The sequence below is a fragment of the Antechinus flavipes genome, chromosome 4, assembly GCF_016432865.1.
Source record: "Antechinus flavipes isolate AdamAnt ecotype Samford, QLD, Australia chromosome 4, AdamAnt_v2, whole genome shotgun sequence".
NCBI classification, from domain to species: domain Eukaryota; kingdom Metazoa; phylum Chordata; class Mammalia; order Dasyuromorphia; family Dasyuridae; genus Antechinus; species Antechinus flavipes.
Window position 1 is genome coordinate 186,637,193 of NC_067401.1, and position 19,438 is coordinate 186,656,630.

Consider the following 19,438-nt stretch of genomic DNA (forward strand, 5'->3'; position numbering starts at 1 on the left):
CTTTTTCCCTCCCTCCCTTCACCCCCTCTCCCAGATGGCAAGCAGTCCTATACATGTACAATTTCTTTTTATTTACAAAACATGCATGGGTAATTTTTTAACATTGACTCTTGCAAAATCTTCTGCTCCAAATTTTCCCCTCCTTTCCCCCACCTGCACCCCTGGATGGCAGGTAGTCCAGTACATGTTAGACTGGGATTTCTGACAGGGCATGGCAAGGTGAGACTACAAGGAGACCTCTACAGAGGAGGGGTTTCAGGAATTTGACATAATCTGGATTTCAGATTGGAGTACCCCTCCAAAAAGTGGGACCATGGAACTAAACTGATCTCTATCAGAATTTCTGCCTGCTTGCCTCAGGGATCAATTCTTTAGTTTCTTTTGATCTAAAACAATGTTCAGGATCTCTTTATAACCAAAACTGCATGTTTTGTTTGTTGTTAGTTTTTCTAACTCATTATGTTTGGCCAAAATCTCTTCCCTAAAATCTTCAAGGAGATATTTTGAAAGATATCTCCTTTCCTCTTCACATATCAAGGATCTTTCTTGTGGGTTCTTACAGATACATAAGACATCTAGGAAGTCTTCATAATAGTATCTTCTCTAAGCTACTTCTGTCAACTTGGCATTTACTGATATTCAGGAGGTATCCCCGGAGGAGTGGTTATGACAGGTCTGTGGGTCTAAGACTCCTAACACTACAACTCTAGAAATGAACTTTCCATTAGCAATTAACCAGTAGACACAATTAGTTCAACACAAAGTCATAGTAAGAAGAGTAACAAAAAATTTCTCCTTATAAATTTAGGGCGTGCCTCAGTAGGAAGAATGGGTGCAAACATAATACAATGGTAGTATGCTCAGGGAACACATATGACTAAGGATATCCTCTGATTGTTCAGGGCTTTAATATTGTTTTGGAATTACTTTTTAGATGCCTTATTTCCTTCTCTACTGGGTGGATCACTCAGATAAATCTGCCCTCCCTTGTGGTTCTTTAGGGCAATTCTTGACTGCTAGAACTAGTTCTCTTGAAACAGTTGGAGTTCAAATGTTGGAGTTCTTGTTCTTCTCAAATCACAAAAAATGTTGGGGTTCAAATGTTGGAGTTCTTGTTCTTCTCAAAACACAGCCGGTTTATCTTAGAGCCCTCCAAATACCTCCAAATCCAAAGGTTCTGTCCTTTAGCCTCTGCCTCTGCTTTCTTCAGCCTCCAACCAGCACAGAGATGGAATGAATCTCTTGTCTCCTTCACTTGGGGCTCGGCTAGCTTTCTGGTGAGTCTTTCAGACCAGCTTGGTCTCAGTGGGGGAAGTGCAGGAGCCCAGCCACCAACTACAGTGGGGTGAGATGAAGATGAATCTGGTTGTCCGCTGAACTCTCCACTCGTAGCTTTATCCTCTGAAAACTCTTCTTCTGCACCAGCCAGCCAAATGGAAAATATTCTCCCTTGCCTCGGAGAGAGGGCTTCTGGCGTAATTCCGCTGAAATCTCCCAAAGTGCTCTGTGTCTGCCTTTCTTGGCTGCCAAAGGTCCTACTCCTTGAAGCTTTTTTCTTGCTGACTTTCTCTGCTCTTAATCTCTCTGGAGATTATGTCCATGCTCCCTTAATTATGGCTCAGAGTCTCTTGAATTGATGAATTCTCAAATCTCTGGAAAGGGGTGAGTAGCTCCACAGGTAGCTTTCATGGCAGATGGAGAAAAGAGAGGAATATCATTTTCCTAGCTTTGCTTTAGGATAGGCAGAGAACTCACATTCCATGAAGTTGTTCCTGGCCTGGTTTCTTGAACTTTCAAGAATCACTTTCAGGGATCACTTATTTAAAAGCTCCTAGGATATGGCCAATTTTGAGCCATTTAAACCCAAGTTTCCCTTTCAGTTCAACCAATGAATTTGTTCTCACTTCAAGGGATCATTGGATGTGGCCACAGTTTTACAGTTGATTTGTTAACAATAGCTTGGTAACTTACTGATAGCCAATCAGTTTACCAAGCATTCATTAAATACTTACAATGTGCTAGGTTTTGTGCTAAAACAGGGAATATAAAGAAAAAAAACAATTTCTGCCCTTAGGGTTTACAAGGGGAAGATAACTTGTAAACAACTAGATACATTGTTCTTGCTATCGATATATACAAGATACGTTCCAGTAAGGAAGTAATAAAAGATGGGAAGATACCACCAGGAATGTAGTGAACTGCTAAAGGTCTCCTGAAGAAAATTTAAGCTGAATCTTGAAAGGAAACTAAGAGGGCAGAGCATTTGAGGCATGGGTGGAATGGGGTCTTGTACCAGGCCAGTGGTACAAGTTAGATTATAGTTAGAATTATAGATTGTGTGGCAGGAAGAAAGTATAAGCTTGGGAGGATATGCTAACACCAGATTATCAAAATCTTTTATTGCTAAGCAGAGGAGTTAATATTTTATCTTGAAGGAAATAAGAGAGTCACTGGAATTCATTGAATAGGGTAGTGTCATGCTCAGAATTTTGGGATAGATTGGACCTGAGTTGAGTGAGAGTGAGGAGATAGGATAACACTGTAGTTGTGAGTGTTATGCCACAATTTCCTTTGTTCTACCTCAGTTTCCCTTAATTGTTCTGCCTGGTTGCAACATCTCCACTCCTAACTTAGGACTAGCTACTCTAAGGTTATAAACTGTGAATGTTTAATCAAGATAAGGAGAAAGACCTTCTATCTTGACTCCAGACCTTCCCATTTTATCTGAATGTCCAGTGCTCACTCTGCCTCCCCCATCCTGTCATTGTTCTTCCCAATCAATAAACTCTATAAAGAATCTCTGGGACCCCACATTCGATACTGAATACTTGGAGACAAGAGTCTGATCCAGTCACTTAATCAAACTCTCCAATAAATTAATTATTATAACTCTCTAATCTCTATCCTGCCTCAGTTTCTCTGGCATTACATAAGCCTGAGTTACATGAAGGATGGTGTGGCTTGACAATAATAGGGAAATTTGGAAGGGAAGAGGTATTCTGGGACGGACTTGATGCAGGCCAGGCCTGGGTTATTTAAATTCAATAATAGAATTTAAGGAGACACTTTTAAAGGTATACAACAGTCAGCAAAGAAAGTTGGCCATATCATAACGAGTAAAAGTTATTCAACAAGGATATGCAACAAGTTCACTATGAAATGATTTAATTGAGCAAAGTTCCTCTGTCCCTGAGTTGTCCATCTTGGTCTACCAGACAAGGTAATTAAGAGAAGCTTATGTTGCTCATGCTTTTGCCTTTAGTCCCCTGAGCTGGTCAAATCTTAAGGATAGTTTCACTATCTTTTAAGGAAAAACTGGTTTAATTTGCATGAGGACTAGGGAGGTTAGGATGTTGATCCCAAGATATTGATCCCAATGTAGGCATATTCAGGGAAAAAGATAATTCCAGTTTTCCATGTGATGAGCTTAAGATGCAGATGGAACATCTAGTTCATGATGCATGTTTATTGCTCAGGAGTGGAACTAGGACTAGATATATATATCTGGATTACATAGATAACGATGATAATCTAATCCATGTAAGCTGGTGAGATCACCCAGTGAGATATGTATTTATGTTCTATAATCTGGGTTCCAACCTACCCATTCAAGCAACCTTTATCTAGTTAAGCTGGAATGGAAGAACTCAGTCCATATAAACTAAGAACACAGAGATTCTGGGCCACAGGTTATTATTATATCTTATGACCTGTTACACCTTGAACTTACATAAACCCCCAAATTATTCACTCTTAATTTGGCTCATGCATCATGTCAGTTTGCACTATCAAGTTTGCACCTGTAGCTTGTGTCTAGTTTCTACATCAGTCTGCAACACAGAATCACTCAAGAAAATAATACATTTATTGGGTACCAGACTGTCTTTATTCCATTTTACAGAAACTGGAAAACATGTAAACAATGAATATACTTATCCTCTCTTTTTAGTGTGTTCTTTTCATTAGAATCCTAAAGAGCATTTGTGTCAACCTGTGATTGGGGATTGATTTAGCTTTATGGTATAAATATAAGGCACATTCAGAAGGGAAACACACTTGGGACTGTTAGACATATAACTTTCATACACATAAGAAAACATAAACATCTTAGTAATTTACAATGCTTCATGGATTGAAAGTCCAGGTGTCATTCTCCTCTACATCATGAATGTCTCTTGTTGTTTCTCACAGCATTGGAAACCATATATAGAAACTTCTCAATCATCAAGATGTGTACTGTTTACAGAATCTTCCTCACAATAGAAGACTGGTTCTACAAAACCTTGTACTTGGGAAACTCATGAAGGAACACATCAAGCCAGAACTAGCCAAGAAATTTCCCCTTTTTTTGGATAGAAGCCTGGATCCCAGTATCATGCTGCCTTAACTAATCCCTCTTCTCTAGCCAAAAAGTCACATTCTTTGACATGGAGCAGAAGCTGGGAAAATTAGAATAGATATCAATGTGATGAAATGAGAGGTGGAGATTCACACTTTGTATCTTTTGTAACATCCAATTAATGGGGAATCAGGGGAGGGACTTGCTTCAGAATAAGAAATAAAAGACTGCCTTTCCACTTTCAAAAAACGTGTACTTGTTCTTACAAGAATATAAAATAAAATCTTTCCAGCATTCATCAGTGAGTCAGTGAAGTTCTTGGTAAGATACTTATCTCTTATATGAGGATCAAATGAGAAAATTGTTAAGCCCTTAGCATAATCCCTGCCGTGTAGTAGACACTATATAAATGTTAGCTGATTATTACATCTAAGGGAACTTCATGAAGACTACTCAAAAGAAGAAAAGAAATTCCAGAACCAGGAACAGCTGAAAAACCCAGTTGGCCACACGTTCTCTACACATGTGTCTTACTACCATTATACTTTAAGTTTGGGCCTATTCTTTCCAGGGACTTTGTATGGGCAAAAGAAAAGTGTTTTTCCTGTTTGGGAGGAACCTTTTGTACCATTTGTGCTTGCTATGTCTTCTCATTAAATTGCTTTGCTAACGAACTAATTGAAGCTGCTGTGTCCATCCACGAAATCCCAGTCATGTTCCTGAGGTTAATGGCATGAGTCTTGGATTGATTTTATAGGGGGAATTTAACTTCAGGGATATATCCTGGGGTTTCTGATAGAACAAAGCTGGGCTGTTTACCTTAACTTCCACAGAGGTTGGGCCTCAGATGTTTGACATGAATTAGATTTCTTGGCTGGATACAGCTGGATGAGGCTATAGGCTAAAACTAATCCCTATTAGAGCTCTTCCCTGTTTGTTTCAAATTCTAGTATCATGCTGCCTTAACTAATCCCTCTTTTCTAGCCAAAAAGTCACATTCTTTGACGTGGAGCAGAAGCTGGGAAAATTAGAATAGATATCAATGTGATGAAATGAGAGGTGGAGATTCACACTCTGTATCTTTTGTAACACCCAATTAATGGGGAATCAGGGGAGGGACTTGCTTCAGGATAAGAAATAAAAGACTGCCTTTCTCTGTATCTAGCCATCCAAGGGCCTTGTTAGTAGGACAGGACCTTCTGTAGAAGTTGAAATGTGAGCTTAGTCTTGAAGGAAGGAAAGGATTTTAAGAAGTGGAGTTAAGAGTAGTGATAAAGTCACTGAAAAGGCAGAAAGATTGTATAATGAAGTTTTCTGTATGAGGAACAGCAAGTAGGTCAATATGGCTGGATATGCATGGAGTGGGAGTAGAGTATAGGGTAGAAAAGAGTCAAGCTGTGAAGAGATTTAAATGCCAAAAAGGACTTGATATTTGATCCTGTAGGTAATTTCATTTTTAAATATTGGTCTTTGTTATTAGCATATGAAAATGTACATTTTTTTGAGATTGGAGGATTCTTTCAACTAAAAATAAGTATGGAAACACAAATATGAGTTACTGTTGAAGAGAGCCTGACTTTTGGCCAGACCAGAGTTGTTAATTTACTGAACAAGAATTTTTAAAGGAAAGTTTGTAAAGTTTGAGGGAGTTACAAAGAAAGGCTTCACACTATCAGAGTCCATTCCCTTATGAAGTTTATGTTCTAGTTGGGGACAAAACATAGACACATTAAAAATTAAGTAACAATGCAAGAGCTAAAGACTACTAAAAGTATATGAGATATGATGAAACCCCAAAGGACAATGAATTCTAGAAAGGTAACTAAGTTTGAGGGATAGATAGATAGAAATGATTCATGAATTTGATTTGGATCTTAAAGAATGTGTAGGAAAGGGGGATGAAATTCCAAGATAGGGTGGACTCACCACCAGCCTGATAAAAAAAAAAAAGGAGGTAAGACTGTCCGTGGTACATTTTGGAGGATGAAAAGTAAAAACATTTTGGTTAGGGACAGCATGTTTCAGGGATGTATCCATCCCTGCTTTGTTGAAGCAGACACCCAGGACAATTGTACTTTCACATAAAATATTGCAGGGTGCTGCCATCTGAAATAGAGGTCTGGATAATATTCTGTGTATGTTCTTAACCCTTAGTAGGCTAGAATTTCTAAATTTGTACATTTCTTCAAAATTTCTTCCAGATATAGCAACTTGTTAATCTATAAATCCTTTGATCTGACTTCTGGTACCACATGGAATAAAAGGCAAAAGTACTGTTTTTAAGTGTTTTATTATTTTTTAAAAATTATTTTATTTACATATAAAAATTACGTAAAAAATGATATATAGTTTTATACAAACTGCTTCAAGAAAATTTAGATCAATATGAGTACTCTATATCTCTTTCACCATCTACTGCATAATGAAAAATTATTAGGACGGATAATGGAGGACTCTTTATTTAATGGAATTTGGTGTGGAACTCATACATAGTAGGATGATTGAGCTTCTACCATATTATGTCCATATTCCATCCCATGTAATTAGTGAATATGCAATTAAAAATAAAAAATTAATTTCTCCTCATTTGACCTCCGTTGGATTTCCACAGATAGGACCTAACCACTTTGGTGGTGGGTTGGCAGATATAAGGACCTGACCTGTATAACTCTCCGAGTCCAATTATAAATTAAAGCATCTGAAGGCTTTTCTAACCTAGCCTGAAATGAGAAATTACAGGCTAAATTTATGTGCCGCAAGGTGGCACTGCAGGCCTCATTACACAATAGGCAGTAGGGTTTATTTTATTTTTTCCTAAAGAGCTTAGTAAATTGTGATAGGGTTATAGAGCCTCATTGATATTCTCTCTTACAGAGAAGCAGAACAAGTGCAAAATAACAATAACAATAAATGAATATATTAAATCTTCCTTGACATATCTCTCTCTCTCACACACACATATACATACCCACACCCACACCCACACCCACAGACACACAGGTGAGCAGGGTTTAAGTAAACATACAATATTCACACATGCTATGCTTATCCTTGTCCTGTCCCCAGAAAATAAAACTGGAGAAGATTCACTCATTTTTATCTGGCTCTTCTTCCTCTCCTCTAAAACAAAAAAGGGGAGAGGAGCAAAAGTTCAGTTTCTCTCAGTAAACAAATCCCTTAGAGTCCAAAGTAATCTTTGCATTCTGTTTTCTAGGGAAGGTACTATGCCAAAGTGAGTCTTGGTGCTACCTTTTCTCTCAACCTTAGAAATCTTCTTTTCTTTGAAGGGATTGATGGTCGATATCCAGTTAGAATAAGATTAAATGATATTCTTTCTATTGACCTCCTCTGGTCTGGTACCAGTCTCCTCAGCAGTGGCAGACAGTGGAAGAGTAAAAGCAACATGACTTGGAAGCAAATTGCTTCTACCAAGCACACTAAAGCTCCCATAAGTCTTGTTTTTTTCCTTCTCAGTCTTAGTGGGAACAAGGGGGCAGAAGGTTGACTAAACAGAAGTAGGTATCTGAGTGACCCTGCATGTCTTAACAGTCTGCCTTGGGGATTTCTTGGAAATTGCTTCATTGTCTGTCTCTTCCTTTAATGGGAGGAAAAAAGACTCAAAATCTTGTGTGAGAGGCTAAGACCTGAGGATAAGATTTTAAAAGGGGAAAGTGGTTTTTTTTTTTCTTGAAAGAGAAATCGAAAAAAAAGTTATTTCTTCAGAAGGTCTTTTTGGGTATATTGCTTTTTAGTTTGTTCCAAATGAACATTCCTTTTCCCAAGCAGAAGGTTTTATCTCTTAGGGTTCCATCACTTGTCCCATGAAAAGAATTGTTCCTACAGGAGATAAACAGAATTGTAGAATTTTAGAACCAAAAGGTATTATATAGAACATTTTGTCCAACTTTGTCCTTTATTGATGAAGAAAACAAGATTTAGAATGAATAACTATCTAGTTACTGATATCTAGTTGGTGACAAATCTGAGGGATTTCAGGCCTTGATTACTGATGTAGTATTCTTCCACTTCATCATAATGCCTTACCTAGTAGGAAGATAAATATAACTGAGTGGTGACTAAGGATATCTGTCCTTAGAAACTCCCTAAGAATAGGGATAGTCTTTTTGAGTCTATCCTATCCAAAGCAAGATAAAACAACCTTCAAAATATTGTGGTATTTTCTAATCCCTCACCTGTAGGGTTGTGCCTAACAACAAAGAGGAAGGGCCTGTCCATGATGATCTCCTGGGGAGCCATTCGAGCAGAAACAACAATGGCTAGAAGAGAAAAACAAAAACAAAGCATAAGAACATAGGAGTTATCACCATGCCAGATAATTGATCTCCCTGGCTTATTACACTGTTTTGATAATAGGATTGAAGAATGGCTTGAGAGAAGGCCTAGGTTTTTTTTTTCCTCTCCCCCCCAAAACCAAACCAAATAATCTTGAACAATTAGGTATACCTCCTAAAATATTCTGGTTTCTCTTAATCTAGTACTAAATCTGTGACTTTATCTAAAGACTCTTTTTGAAATACATATATTATCAATCTGTACCATAATTTAGGATTCATAGATCATAGATTTAGAGCTAGAAGGTACATTAGAAATTATGTAGTCCGAGCTCATTTTATAGGTAAGAACACTAAGAGCGATTATATGATTTGTCTCACAGGCGGTAAGCATCTGAAGTAAAGCATTTGAATGCAGGTCCTCTGATGAAAGAAGTGGTTTTCTTTTCCTTTTTTCCCTTCTTTGTTTCCCAGCTTCCACATCTACCCACTGTTTATAAACTAGTCTTTTGAAGATTTTTCCAATAACCAGGGTGCTAAAGGAGCTGCAGATGGAAGAAGTCAGGTCCTGGAGAAAGCAGGACCCCCAATTTTAGACACAGAAATGTGATTAAACACTTTAAAGAAAGTCTTGGTAAATATACGAATGTTCCCTTTCTTGATCAGAGAAGGGAGGATTTCTTGAAATGGGAAATAAGTTTAGGCCACAATGAGATGGACTTGAAAGACAGGCCACACCCTAACTCATCATAGGGGAACAAGACACTGCTTAACTGTTTCCTGTATCTTTGGAGTGAATCTTCAGTGCCTGGAGTTTATTTCAAGAATTGCCCCACTTTGCCCTGCCCTCATTTCTTCCTGAGCCAGACTTACCAGTAGTTGAGGAGGCCACAGTACCACTCTCATTCACCTCGATCTTCACCTTTTGTAAGGCCTGGGACACATAGAGTATTTCTTTATCTGAAACAGAAATCAATACAAAAGCCAATCAGTCCATTTTCTGGATGATTCTTTCCCCCACCCTTTATTCACATTCACAGATGACTTAAGTTCCCAAAGATAGGGAGAAGAACCAAGACAATGCATAGAGGATTCCTCACCAGAAAGTCTGGTGAAATCTGCCAGGCCTGGCCTGAACATATCCTTCATCCCCAAGTTCTCCAGAGGCCTTTTCAGGTCAGCTTCACTCTCCAGGGAAAACCTGCAAAATCAGAGGACTTAGCTCAAGTTCAAGTAATGATACACATCATTAACGGAACTCAAAATTCTAGGTATTGAGCCAGTGCTCTTTCCAGAAATCTTGTCCTCAGAGATAATACAGATAATATAGAACTTGTGGGTCTTAACATCTGAGTTTTCCTTTATTGATGATTTTTAATTCAATAAGCATTTTTAAAGTAAGTCACTGTGCTAAGTACTGGGAATATGAGGACAAAAACAAACCAGACCCTGCCTTCAAGGAACTATATTTCACTAAGAGAAAACAACATGGGACACACTATATTATATTATAGAAGTAAAAGTTAAGGGAGGCAATGGAGAGATGATAGTGTTATAAGAAAAGTTTGAGATGTGAGAGGAGATAAGGAAGGAGGGCATTCCAATAAGAGAATGCACAAATACTGGAAGGAGATGGATTATTGAATTTAGGGAACAGCTAGTAGACTCATTTGGTTGGAATATAGAATGCAAAAAGAGGAGTAATGTGAGATCAAGTGGAAAGCCACTTGGAAAGGTAGAAGCCAGATTATAGAATAGAGGACATTTTCCCCTGAAAATTTTTGATCAGAAAAGTGACATGTTCATATTGGTATTCTCATAATATTATTTTCATACCTGTGTGAAGGATGGATTTGAGAAGGAATACATTGACATTGGGGAGACAGATTAAGTAAGAGTCTATGACAGTAGTCTTAAAGAAGGATGATGAAAGCCTTGCTGTAAGGAGGGAGATGTGGGAGATGCTATGCAGGTAGAATTAGTGTGACTTTGCAATTGGAGATGATAGAAAGATAAAAGTCAGAAATCCCTTCAAGTTTACAAATATGGGTAAGATTTAACATCAAAGCAACTGCACTGAATAGCTGTTGGGCCCTGAATCAAGCAAGAATTTGGAGGAGGAATGAATTTAGAGGAAAAGAGATTTAGATCTAATTTGTATATGTTGAATTTGAGATGCTTTCAAATGGAAGATGTTTAACAAACATTCAGGAAATATAGGACTGGAGTTCTAGAAATAAATTAGGGAGAAATATGTAGATTTGGAAGGCATGGCCAATGACTGGTCCCTTTTTTAAATAAGTCAGAAAATTTTGGCATTGTTTCACTTAGTCTGGTTTGGGAGTCAAGGGCAAATTCTTATAAAAGGACATTTTATTAAAAATTTCATTTGTAGATTTTGTTTTCTAGAATCAGTTATGAAGAGAGCTCAAGCAGAGAAGCTTTTGAGCTCTTCATTTCTCACCAGGACATGACTGATTGCCACAATTTTTGTTTTTTGTTTTTGTTTTTTTTAAAAGAAGAAAAATAAAAAGCACAAAAAAGCCTTCTAGCTATTGAAAGCATGTGAAAAAGTGGGGCAGACACAGGGAGAGGTTTCCCTGGAATTCTGAAATTACCTGACTTCAGCCTTAATCATCCCCTCTTCCCTCTTTAGAAGAATTTTTATAAATTTGCTTTGTTAACTGAGGCTTTATCTTTTAACTGTAGGTTAGGTTTACTAATTTAGTGGAAGAGATGATATTTCATACATATCTCTTTTAAAATGTGTAGAGTTGGAGAAATCTTTTTTTTTTTTTTAAAGAATTTTTAATCAGTAAAGTGACATGTTCATATGGGTACTCTCATTATATTTACTCATCTTCAATCTTCCACTACAGATTTCTGTTTTCTTGTGACTGGCTCTTATTTTGTGTCGGGGCAAGAGACCAGAGGTAGGCTCCAGTAGCCTCTTTTCTTTCTATTCCTCACAAAAGCAAAGAGGAGGGACTGTTTTTAATCCATTTTAGACCACCAGAAATTTTTATTGGAGTCTCAGAGTCTGGGGAAGTAGTAGTAGGTTAGGAGGTCATAAGAAAATCTGAATTTATCTTGAGAGCAGGGAGGTAATTTTGATTCAGATTGTAAAGAAAGGGATTGATACAGATTGTAAAGATAGAAGGGGGAAAGGGTGGTAGGACTTACTTGGGCAGAACCAGCAAACGGGGCAATTTGGTCATATTGCCCTTCCATTGATTGATGAGCTGGGCATCTAAAATGTTGGTGAGGGCAGAGAGGGGCACCTCCTTTTCATAGGGAGCAGCAATGAACATACTGAGGGTATCACCATGATAGGGCAGTTCCACAATGTCATAGTAATGCCCACTGGGGGTCAAGAACTCAGCTAGAAAGAATAAGAAAATTATATGGGAAAAAAGTCCACTGATGATGAAAATAGCCCTTGCAATTCAATCCCACCCTAGGGGAGATGTTTTAATTTTCTCCATCCTTTAAAGTTTCTCCTATAATTCCTAGAATTCAATTTTAAGTTTCTTTCATTTTCTATTCCCTTCCTCCCTCCTATTCTTTTGCCTATCACAAGGGTCTCTTAGGATGATCACAGTTTCTTTAGATTTTAATTGTATTTTCTTAACCTTTTTATTTTCCTCCTTCCTTCCCACCAAGATTTTTCTGGGTGCAAAAAACTCCTTTTGAGCTAGCGAGAGAGAGAAGGTAAAGAAAACCCTGTATTGAGAACTCTACTTCTAAGGTTAAATCAGATTAGATCTCAGTTCTGAATAATAAAATTATTCAGTCTTGGAGGGGAAAAAAGGAGTACTTGCACTTACTGTAATTGAACTTGTTGGTCTGAGCCATCATGGGCACAAAGACAGTACTTCCATCAGATTTGTGGAAGAGTCGATGGTGAGTTCCCTTGGCTGGAAAAGGTAGCTTCCACTGGCCTTTGAAGTAAAGTGCATTGACAAACACCATTTTGGTCAGCTGGTCAATGGCTCCATCTGGCAGCAAGTTACTAATCATGCCTACATAGAAAGGCAAGAGAAAATTGGGTAGTCAGGAGACTGGTAAGATTTCATTTCTCCGTATTTATTGTTTCTCCCTAGCCTTAGATTCTCTGATAGATATATATGGAGGGGTATAAGAACAATATAAAAATTAGAAGGACTCTCAGAAGTCATCCAAGCCAACTTGTACCTATCCATGAATCCCCTTTCTATCCTCTTCTACATGTGTTCTAGGTTTTTGTTGGACAGTGCTAGTGAAGGAGGATTTACTGGCACTTTTGGCAAGTTCTAATAATTAGGAAATGTTTCTTTTCAATAAACTTAATAAAACTAATTCAATTTCTACTCATTGTTCCTCCTGTCAAATCTATCTTCTTCATTTGAAGATAGCTTTTATTTTCATCATAATCTTTTCTTCTCTAGAAACATTCCAAGTTCCTTTAGCTGATCCTCATATGGCATGATTCCTTTTATAGTTTATAGCTCTTATCAACTATTTTAGGACACAAATCTTCAATGTCTTTCCTAAAATTGGCCCCCAGAACCAAATATGATACCTCAGATGTGATCTAATTAAGACAGAGTACAATAGGACCATCACCTTCCTCCTCTTGGATATATTGATTTAAAAATATTAATAAAAATGCTCTGTTTTGGCTCGAGTCTGTCAGAAACAATTTTATTTAACATAAAATTAATGAGGAATATTTCAGAAGAAAAGTATAAAGTCATCCTGGGAATACCCAGGCAATTTAGAAAAAGGAGATCCATGCTAACTTCTTAGTTAACCTCTTAGTTAAGCTCTATAAGACTTTTTTTTAACTCCATAGTTGAACAATTAAGATTTAATTTTACTTTTTCACTGCTTCTATTAACCATTCTAGAAGATCTTGATGGTTTTTGTGACATTCTTCCTTACCTAGCCCAAGTATTTGGCACAATATGCTTGAGAAAAGGGAAAAATTAGTGTTAGTGCAGTTACGGTACAAAAATTGAATTGAAAATTTGTTTTTAATTGGCCAACAATAACATGCATTTCAATGTTATTGTACCTGCCTTATCCATCAAGTATATAAGATTGAGAAAGAAGACCAAGATTAACAAGTAACTAAAGTGGCTTAGTGAATAAAGATGAATGATCTTGGAGTCAAAGAAACCTAATTTCAAATTGTGCCATACTTACTAGCTATGTGACCCTGGCCAAATTTCTAATTGCTCTTGGCCTTTGTTTCCTTATCTGTGAAATATGGATAATGATAGTACCAACTTTACAAGCTTGTAGTGAGGGTCAAGTGCTTTATTACTTTTCTGTTATATAATTGCTAGCTATTAAAATAAAAAGAGCAGCATATGTCAGATCTTTTTTTCTTTTGTTATTTTACAAGTTGATTCATTCCAAATAATCAAATGCTATAATGATGAACATATTCTTGTGTGTTTATTTGTATGTGTGTGTTCATGATGATTGAAAGTTTACCTTACTGCTAAAGTAATCTCAAAAGTAATCATAAGGGTAAACTGCTGAAAAGCTTTTATAATCAAGTTACTGTTAATACCAAACTGCTGAAAGCTAGTCTTCAATACTGAGTTCATGTATTCCACTCTAAATGAACCTTTGGTTTTGAGATGGGCTTCTGAAATAGCAAAAAGGACATCTGACTATACCATACCTTCTCCTCTGTCCAGAAAAGTTGTGCTACATTAGAGCAAACAGTATAGTATGACTACCATATCCAAGTCAAATTCCTAGTGAATGTCTTTCTGGAAAGAATTGTGAAGGATTAAGCTGAAAATGTAAACTGTATTGCCACATTAGAACAGCCAGCTGCATTTATTTTTATGAACCTTTATCTGTTCTTAACTTGAAGACTACAAATGAATTTTTTAAGAAAGTATTAAATATCCACAAAATTTCCATAAAGTGTTATGAATAAATTCTTTCCCTTGGTGACCTATATGTATTCTTTATAATCATGTTAATGCATTTTATAAGGTAAGACTAACCATGATTCCTGGTACTAGTAATCTGAGTATGGGAGAATATTATTAGGAATAAGGTCTAAAATAGGGAAAGAAAATGATCCTTTTTTCCCAACATGGTGCTTCCCAGTGCTTTCATTGTTCTAATACAACTTGACTAGACCTAATTAGTACTTGAGTATCTTTTCTATTTAGGAGATGTAAGCAAATTTAAATTGGATACTTTTGCGTAAAGCCAATCTTTAGATTTCAGTCTAGCATGTACATAAAGTTCTAAAATGGGATCACTAAAAAAGTAATTTTTTTTTTTTAATGACAGAAGTTCTAGTTGATTTGAGGTAGATTTACATCATTTCTGTACTAGGCAAACCACATGAAAACTCCTTTCCTCACTGAGGGAATGAATTTAACAGGCTGAGATACTCCAATAAGACAGATGTTGTGAATTTTTCGGATGCCAACTATGGGCCATATGTGGTGACATCATTCATCAAAGTTAGTTGGACAGTTCAAGGATCAAGAATTTGATTGTTGCTTACTGGTGATCTCTGACCATGAAGTTATCCTGGCTTTTATCAGGTTAGGAGTGCAGTGCCGTACAGCCACTCACATGCTTATAGTGTATATATATATATAGGACTGAGTAGTCTATTTTGATGTGTGGGAGCTCAAATTCCCCTAAAGAGTCCTAGCATAATTAAGGTTTCCTGCCAGATATTTGGTATAGAATTGAATGGACTTCCTGACCTTTACAACCATCCATTTACAGTATGCACAGTATTTTGAGATAAGGACGTAATTGTAATATTTGATATTTGTTGCATTCAACAGATACATTCTCCAGATGAAGTTAATTTATTGAAAGAATTAGTTTTTGGATTTAGAATACTTATTCTAAAATAGCTATGGCTAAGGGATTCAGCTCTTCTATTTGCTAATTGACCAATAGAATAAAGTTCCAATTGCCTTTAAATTTGAAACACTTTGATCTCAGATAGTATACTCTGTATAACTTGCTGGCTGCTGCTTGGTTAATTAAAGAAATAGCTAGGGGATATTCAAATATGTTGAAACACTGCGTTTTATCTCTATTCGCTGATTGTTTTCTGTATCCTGATTCAAGGCAGAACTATTCTGTCAGTTGGCATATTGTTAAAGCATTGAGAATAGTCTTTGTTAACTGTTCTGTTGAATTTGAAAAAAAGCAAAATACAGAGAACTCCACAATTTGAACAATTAAAATAATGTATATTGTTATTGATTAGCATATTCAAAATTAAGGCCCTAGAATTAGTAAATATAGGATATGTTTCAAATTATATATATTTCACAATCTCCCTTTTAGTTTCGCTAGAAATATATTATCTAGACATGACATTACTCTAGCCTACACTCTTTCTAACCTTTCCCCTTTGGCAAAGTAGGAAAAAAAAAAGCTAGACTTACTTGGGAAAGGGAAAAAGGCTGATAATTAAATTTAAGTTTTGTTTTCTCATCACTGGAAGTGATGGTCTCACTGGTCCACCCAAGGACAGTGTTTTCTTTGTCATTCAAGATTAAGATACTGGCCTCAGGAATCAAGGTTAAGATATCCACTTCTTTTTATTCTTTAAGGGGAGTGGTTTAGCTTGGAAGTAAATGGTGATTATTCTGGAATATTAACTCTACACTTGATTTTAACATGGGATTTTTTTTTCTTGTTCAGGCAGTCATGTCTAAACCATTTTGGATATCTCTCTTTTCAAGCTAGAAATGACTTAAATATAGATTAATTAAATAAAAAATATTTCTGGCAAATTTGACTTCTAATTCAGAGAACTTTCTTAATAATATTATTTTTCTTTGAAAAAATACTATTCCTCTAATGACATAGTTTCCAATTGCATTAACCTTTTTGTTTGTCATACCAAATAATGATTGTCTGGGAATCTGAAGTGGATCAATTTGTCCTTTACTTCTATGTACTACTTATGTAATCTTTTATCTTCAGTATTACAGAAAGTAGTGAGAAAAGCTGTCAAACCTATTATACATTTCTAGTCTTCTGTCCTAGGAAAGAACAAATTTTTCAGAAAGGTTCCTCCCTCTGGGTAGGCCTCAAGACTTCAATCTAGGATTTTTTTGTGTTTTGTTATTCTTATTTCTGGTTTTTGTTTTTTCATTCCTTTGTTAGTCATCCATCCAACAAGCATTCATCAAGCACCTACTTTATGTCAGGCCCCCGGGACTATAAAGGATCATTTACTTATCAATTTGTAATTAGACTCTATACAAGAGGAGACAAAGTTTTCATAAAATTAATTAGTATTTCTAGATCCCTAGACTAAATATTGCCACAAGGAAGAGTTAAGATATTTAGTTTGTGTTTCAGATTCACTTTTGTTGCAAGTCCCTAGAGTATTTTAAATAAGAATTCTACTTTTCCTGGTCTTCTTACCTTTTGTGTGCCTCTGTACCCAGTCATTCACAATGAACCGGGCTCTCTCTCCCTCAGTGAAGTCCACCTGCTTGACCATGCTCCGGAATAATTTAAAGAAACGCGGCATAAAACCCTGGACAAGTTCCAAATCACGCTGGATGAAGATAGCATTGGCTGTACTGAATTCGTCTTTGTTCCAAGGTGCCATGAGCTCCTTATAGAGCTTTCGGAGAGCAGGAGCCAGACCTTGTTCTGTGAAGTGGCAGGAAAGAGAAGACACATTAAACTCATAGAATAAGAGGTTTCTTAGAATCGTTGGATTCTGCCACGGACAGATTGACCCCCAACCCATTTCAGATGAAGCAGCTCTCTTCTCCTGCTTCTCCATGGAAGGAAATTTCATACCCTCCCTTTTCTATCACTATCCCTACCTTTGTCAGATGTCTTAGTTTTTTGTTACTGCCATGGCTGGGCTCTGGATCTCTTCTGAGATTCTTGTTTCTTTTTTTTTCCCTGCTTATGTTGAAAAATCCTTTGCCCTGAGACTAATCAAAGTTTAAGTTCTCTGTTGTTAGAGAAAAATGTAATCCCTTTAGTTTAGTAACACATGAGTTTATCCTGACCAGCCTCACTCTTAAGTGAATGATATTATGTAATAGCATGCAGGGTGCATTATATATTGCCTAATTCAGCCAGATCATTTTACTGATATGGAAGTGAGGTTCAGAAACATTAAGTCACTTGTTTAAGAAGACAGGGTCACCTCCCCCCCTTTCTTTCCATTCCCTCCCAGGAAAGTCTCCCACCTTCAACGCTATATTCCATTGCTGATTGGATCTGTTTCCTGGTGTTCCCTCCAGTTGTGAGTTGCAGCATAGCCAGAACTGAGGCTACTCCATATGGTGAGAAGACTACATTGCCATCCCCAGAGGTTTGGACCACTTCCCGAAACACCTTCATCCCAAAGTTTGTGACCATTTGGGCTACTTGAGGGTTGTGTTGAGGCAAAGAATCTCCCACATCAAGTAGAAGGACCAGGGAGAAGCAGGCAAAGGCCTTGGAGAATTCCATCCTAGAGCAGGGAAAGGACAAAATGAAAAATAGAATGAAATCTCTGGAGAGAGAAAAGAAATTTGACAAATACAAGATCACTGAGGCCAGAGATGGGGAAGAGGAAGTCTCTTTTCTTTGTTGCTAGCATAAGGGCAGAGAGGGATGATGGTCTAGACAGAACAAGATAGATCATCTGAGCTATCTGAGAAATTTAAGGGATGAGCACCAAGCCATTTCTCTTACTCTTGACTCAAGTCCCAAGTTGCTCTGTGTTCTACAGCTTTTGTTGTTCCCTGATTCTTTGAGAAACTTGGAGAAAGGCTTGTGCTTCCAATCTTCCTTCTCTGTTCTATATACCTAGAGATAAATTACAGATTATCCATTTATAATGAATTTCACTTTCTCAAAGAAACTTTCATGAGAAGGTGGGGAAAAAAGAAGGCTCTTTCCCCCTCTTCTTAGCCAAGAGAGAAAACAAGCATTCGATGAAAGTAGTATGGCACTTAGGAGATGGAAGATAAAAAGAATGGGCTGATATAGTTCAGCGCTTGTTGCCTCCCTGATCCCCTGATCCTTTCTTCTCCTTCAGTATTGCCTAAATTCTCCTAAATGGTGTTTTCTGCACCTCAGGTCATAAAGCTAAGGGGTGAGAGAAGGGGACTGAGGTAGTTTCCTCAAAAAAAAAAAAAAAAAAAAAAAAAAAGGGAGATGGAAGAACATGGACTTTCCCTTACCTGAAAGTTTCCAAAAAATCTCTTAGAGGAATTGGTGATTGTCATCAACTCCCTCAACTTCTTGTTCAGCTGTGGCTACAGAAGCCCCTGTAGAACAGGAACTAGGGTGAAGCTCTGAGTGGAGCAGTTGTTTGGGTAAAGTGGCTGCTTTCCTGAGGCCTGTGGGCTCTTCTCTTTATAACCCTTCCAGGCAGGAAGTCTGATGAACTCAGCTAAGGGCTTCCCCACCCACTTTCCAAACGTTCTGGAAATCTGCCCAGACACCAAGAGTCTGGCAGGTCACCACTCCAGACTGAGGGGGAGTGTATGTGTGCGTGTGAGTGTGCATGCTTGTGTGTGCATGTGTGTCTCAGTCTGTGTGTAAGTCCATGTGTTCATGAGGCTCCAAGGAGAAAAGGCTCTCCCTTGCTCAATAGGCTGTGGCCGAACCCCTACATTTTGTCTCCTCTCTTCAGTCCTCTTTCCCTTGGTCACTGTGTCCCCAACAGTGCCGGCTATTTGGGGATGCCTGACATTCCGGTGACCTTGCTCAGTGGCCAGGAGAAACAGGAAAGGGGCAGTTCAGCCTTTTTCGCTTTTCCCAAATTGGAGGGATCTGGCAATGAAGTTGCAAAAAA

General features: G+C 37.5%; 1 protein-coding gene and 1 long non-coding RNA gene across 2 annotated transcripts in view; one reads left to right on the forward strand and one right to left on the reverse strand.

Annotated features, from left to right (window-relative positions):
• Nucleotides 1-4,637, forward strand: part of LOC127560958 (uncharacterized) — a 44,104-nt gene extending 39,467 nt beyond the window's left edge. Inside the window, exon 3 of the long non-coding RNA XR_007953438.1 lies at nt 4,192-4,637. This is a non-coding gene — a long non-coding RNA (uncharacterized LOC127560958). The remainder of the gene's footprint in view (nt 1-4,191) is intronic.
• Nucleotides 4,638-6,610: 1,973 nt separating this feature from the next.
• On the reverse strand, nt 6,611-18,966 carry SERPINE1 (serpin family E member 1). The gene is made up of 9 exons (XM_051995957.1): nt 18,822-18,966; nt 17,841-18,106; nt 17,053-17,286; nt 12,459-12,653; nt 11,815-12,013; nt 9,732-9,832; nt 9,505-9,591; nt 8,533-8,616; nt 6,611-8,176 (listed from the first exon to the last, which is right to left on the reverse strand). The coding sequence occupies exons 2-9, from the start codon at nt 18,103-18,105 to the stop codon at nt 8,139-8,141; spliced, it is 1,203 nt and encodes a 400-aa protein (XP_051851917.1). The 5' UTR covers nt 18,106; nt 18,822-18,966; the 3' UTR covers nt 6,611-8,138.
• Between the last annotated feature and the right edge of the window lie 472 nt (nt 18,967-19,438).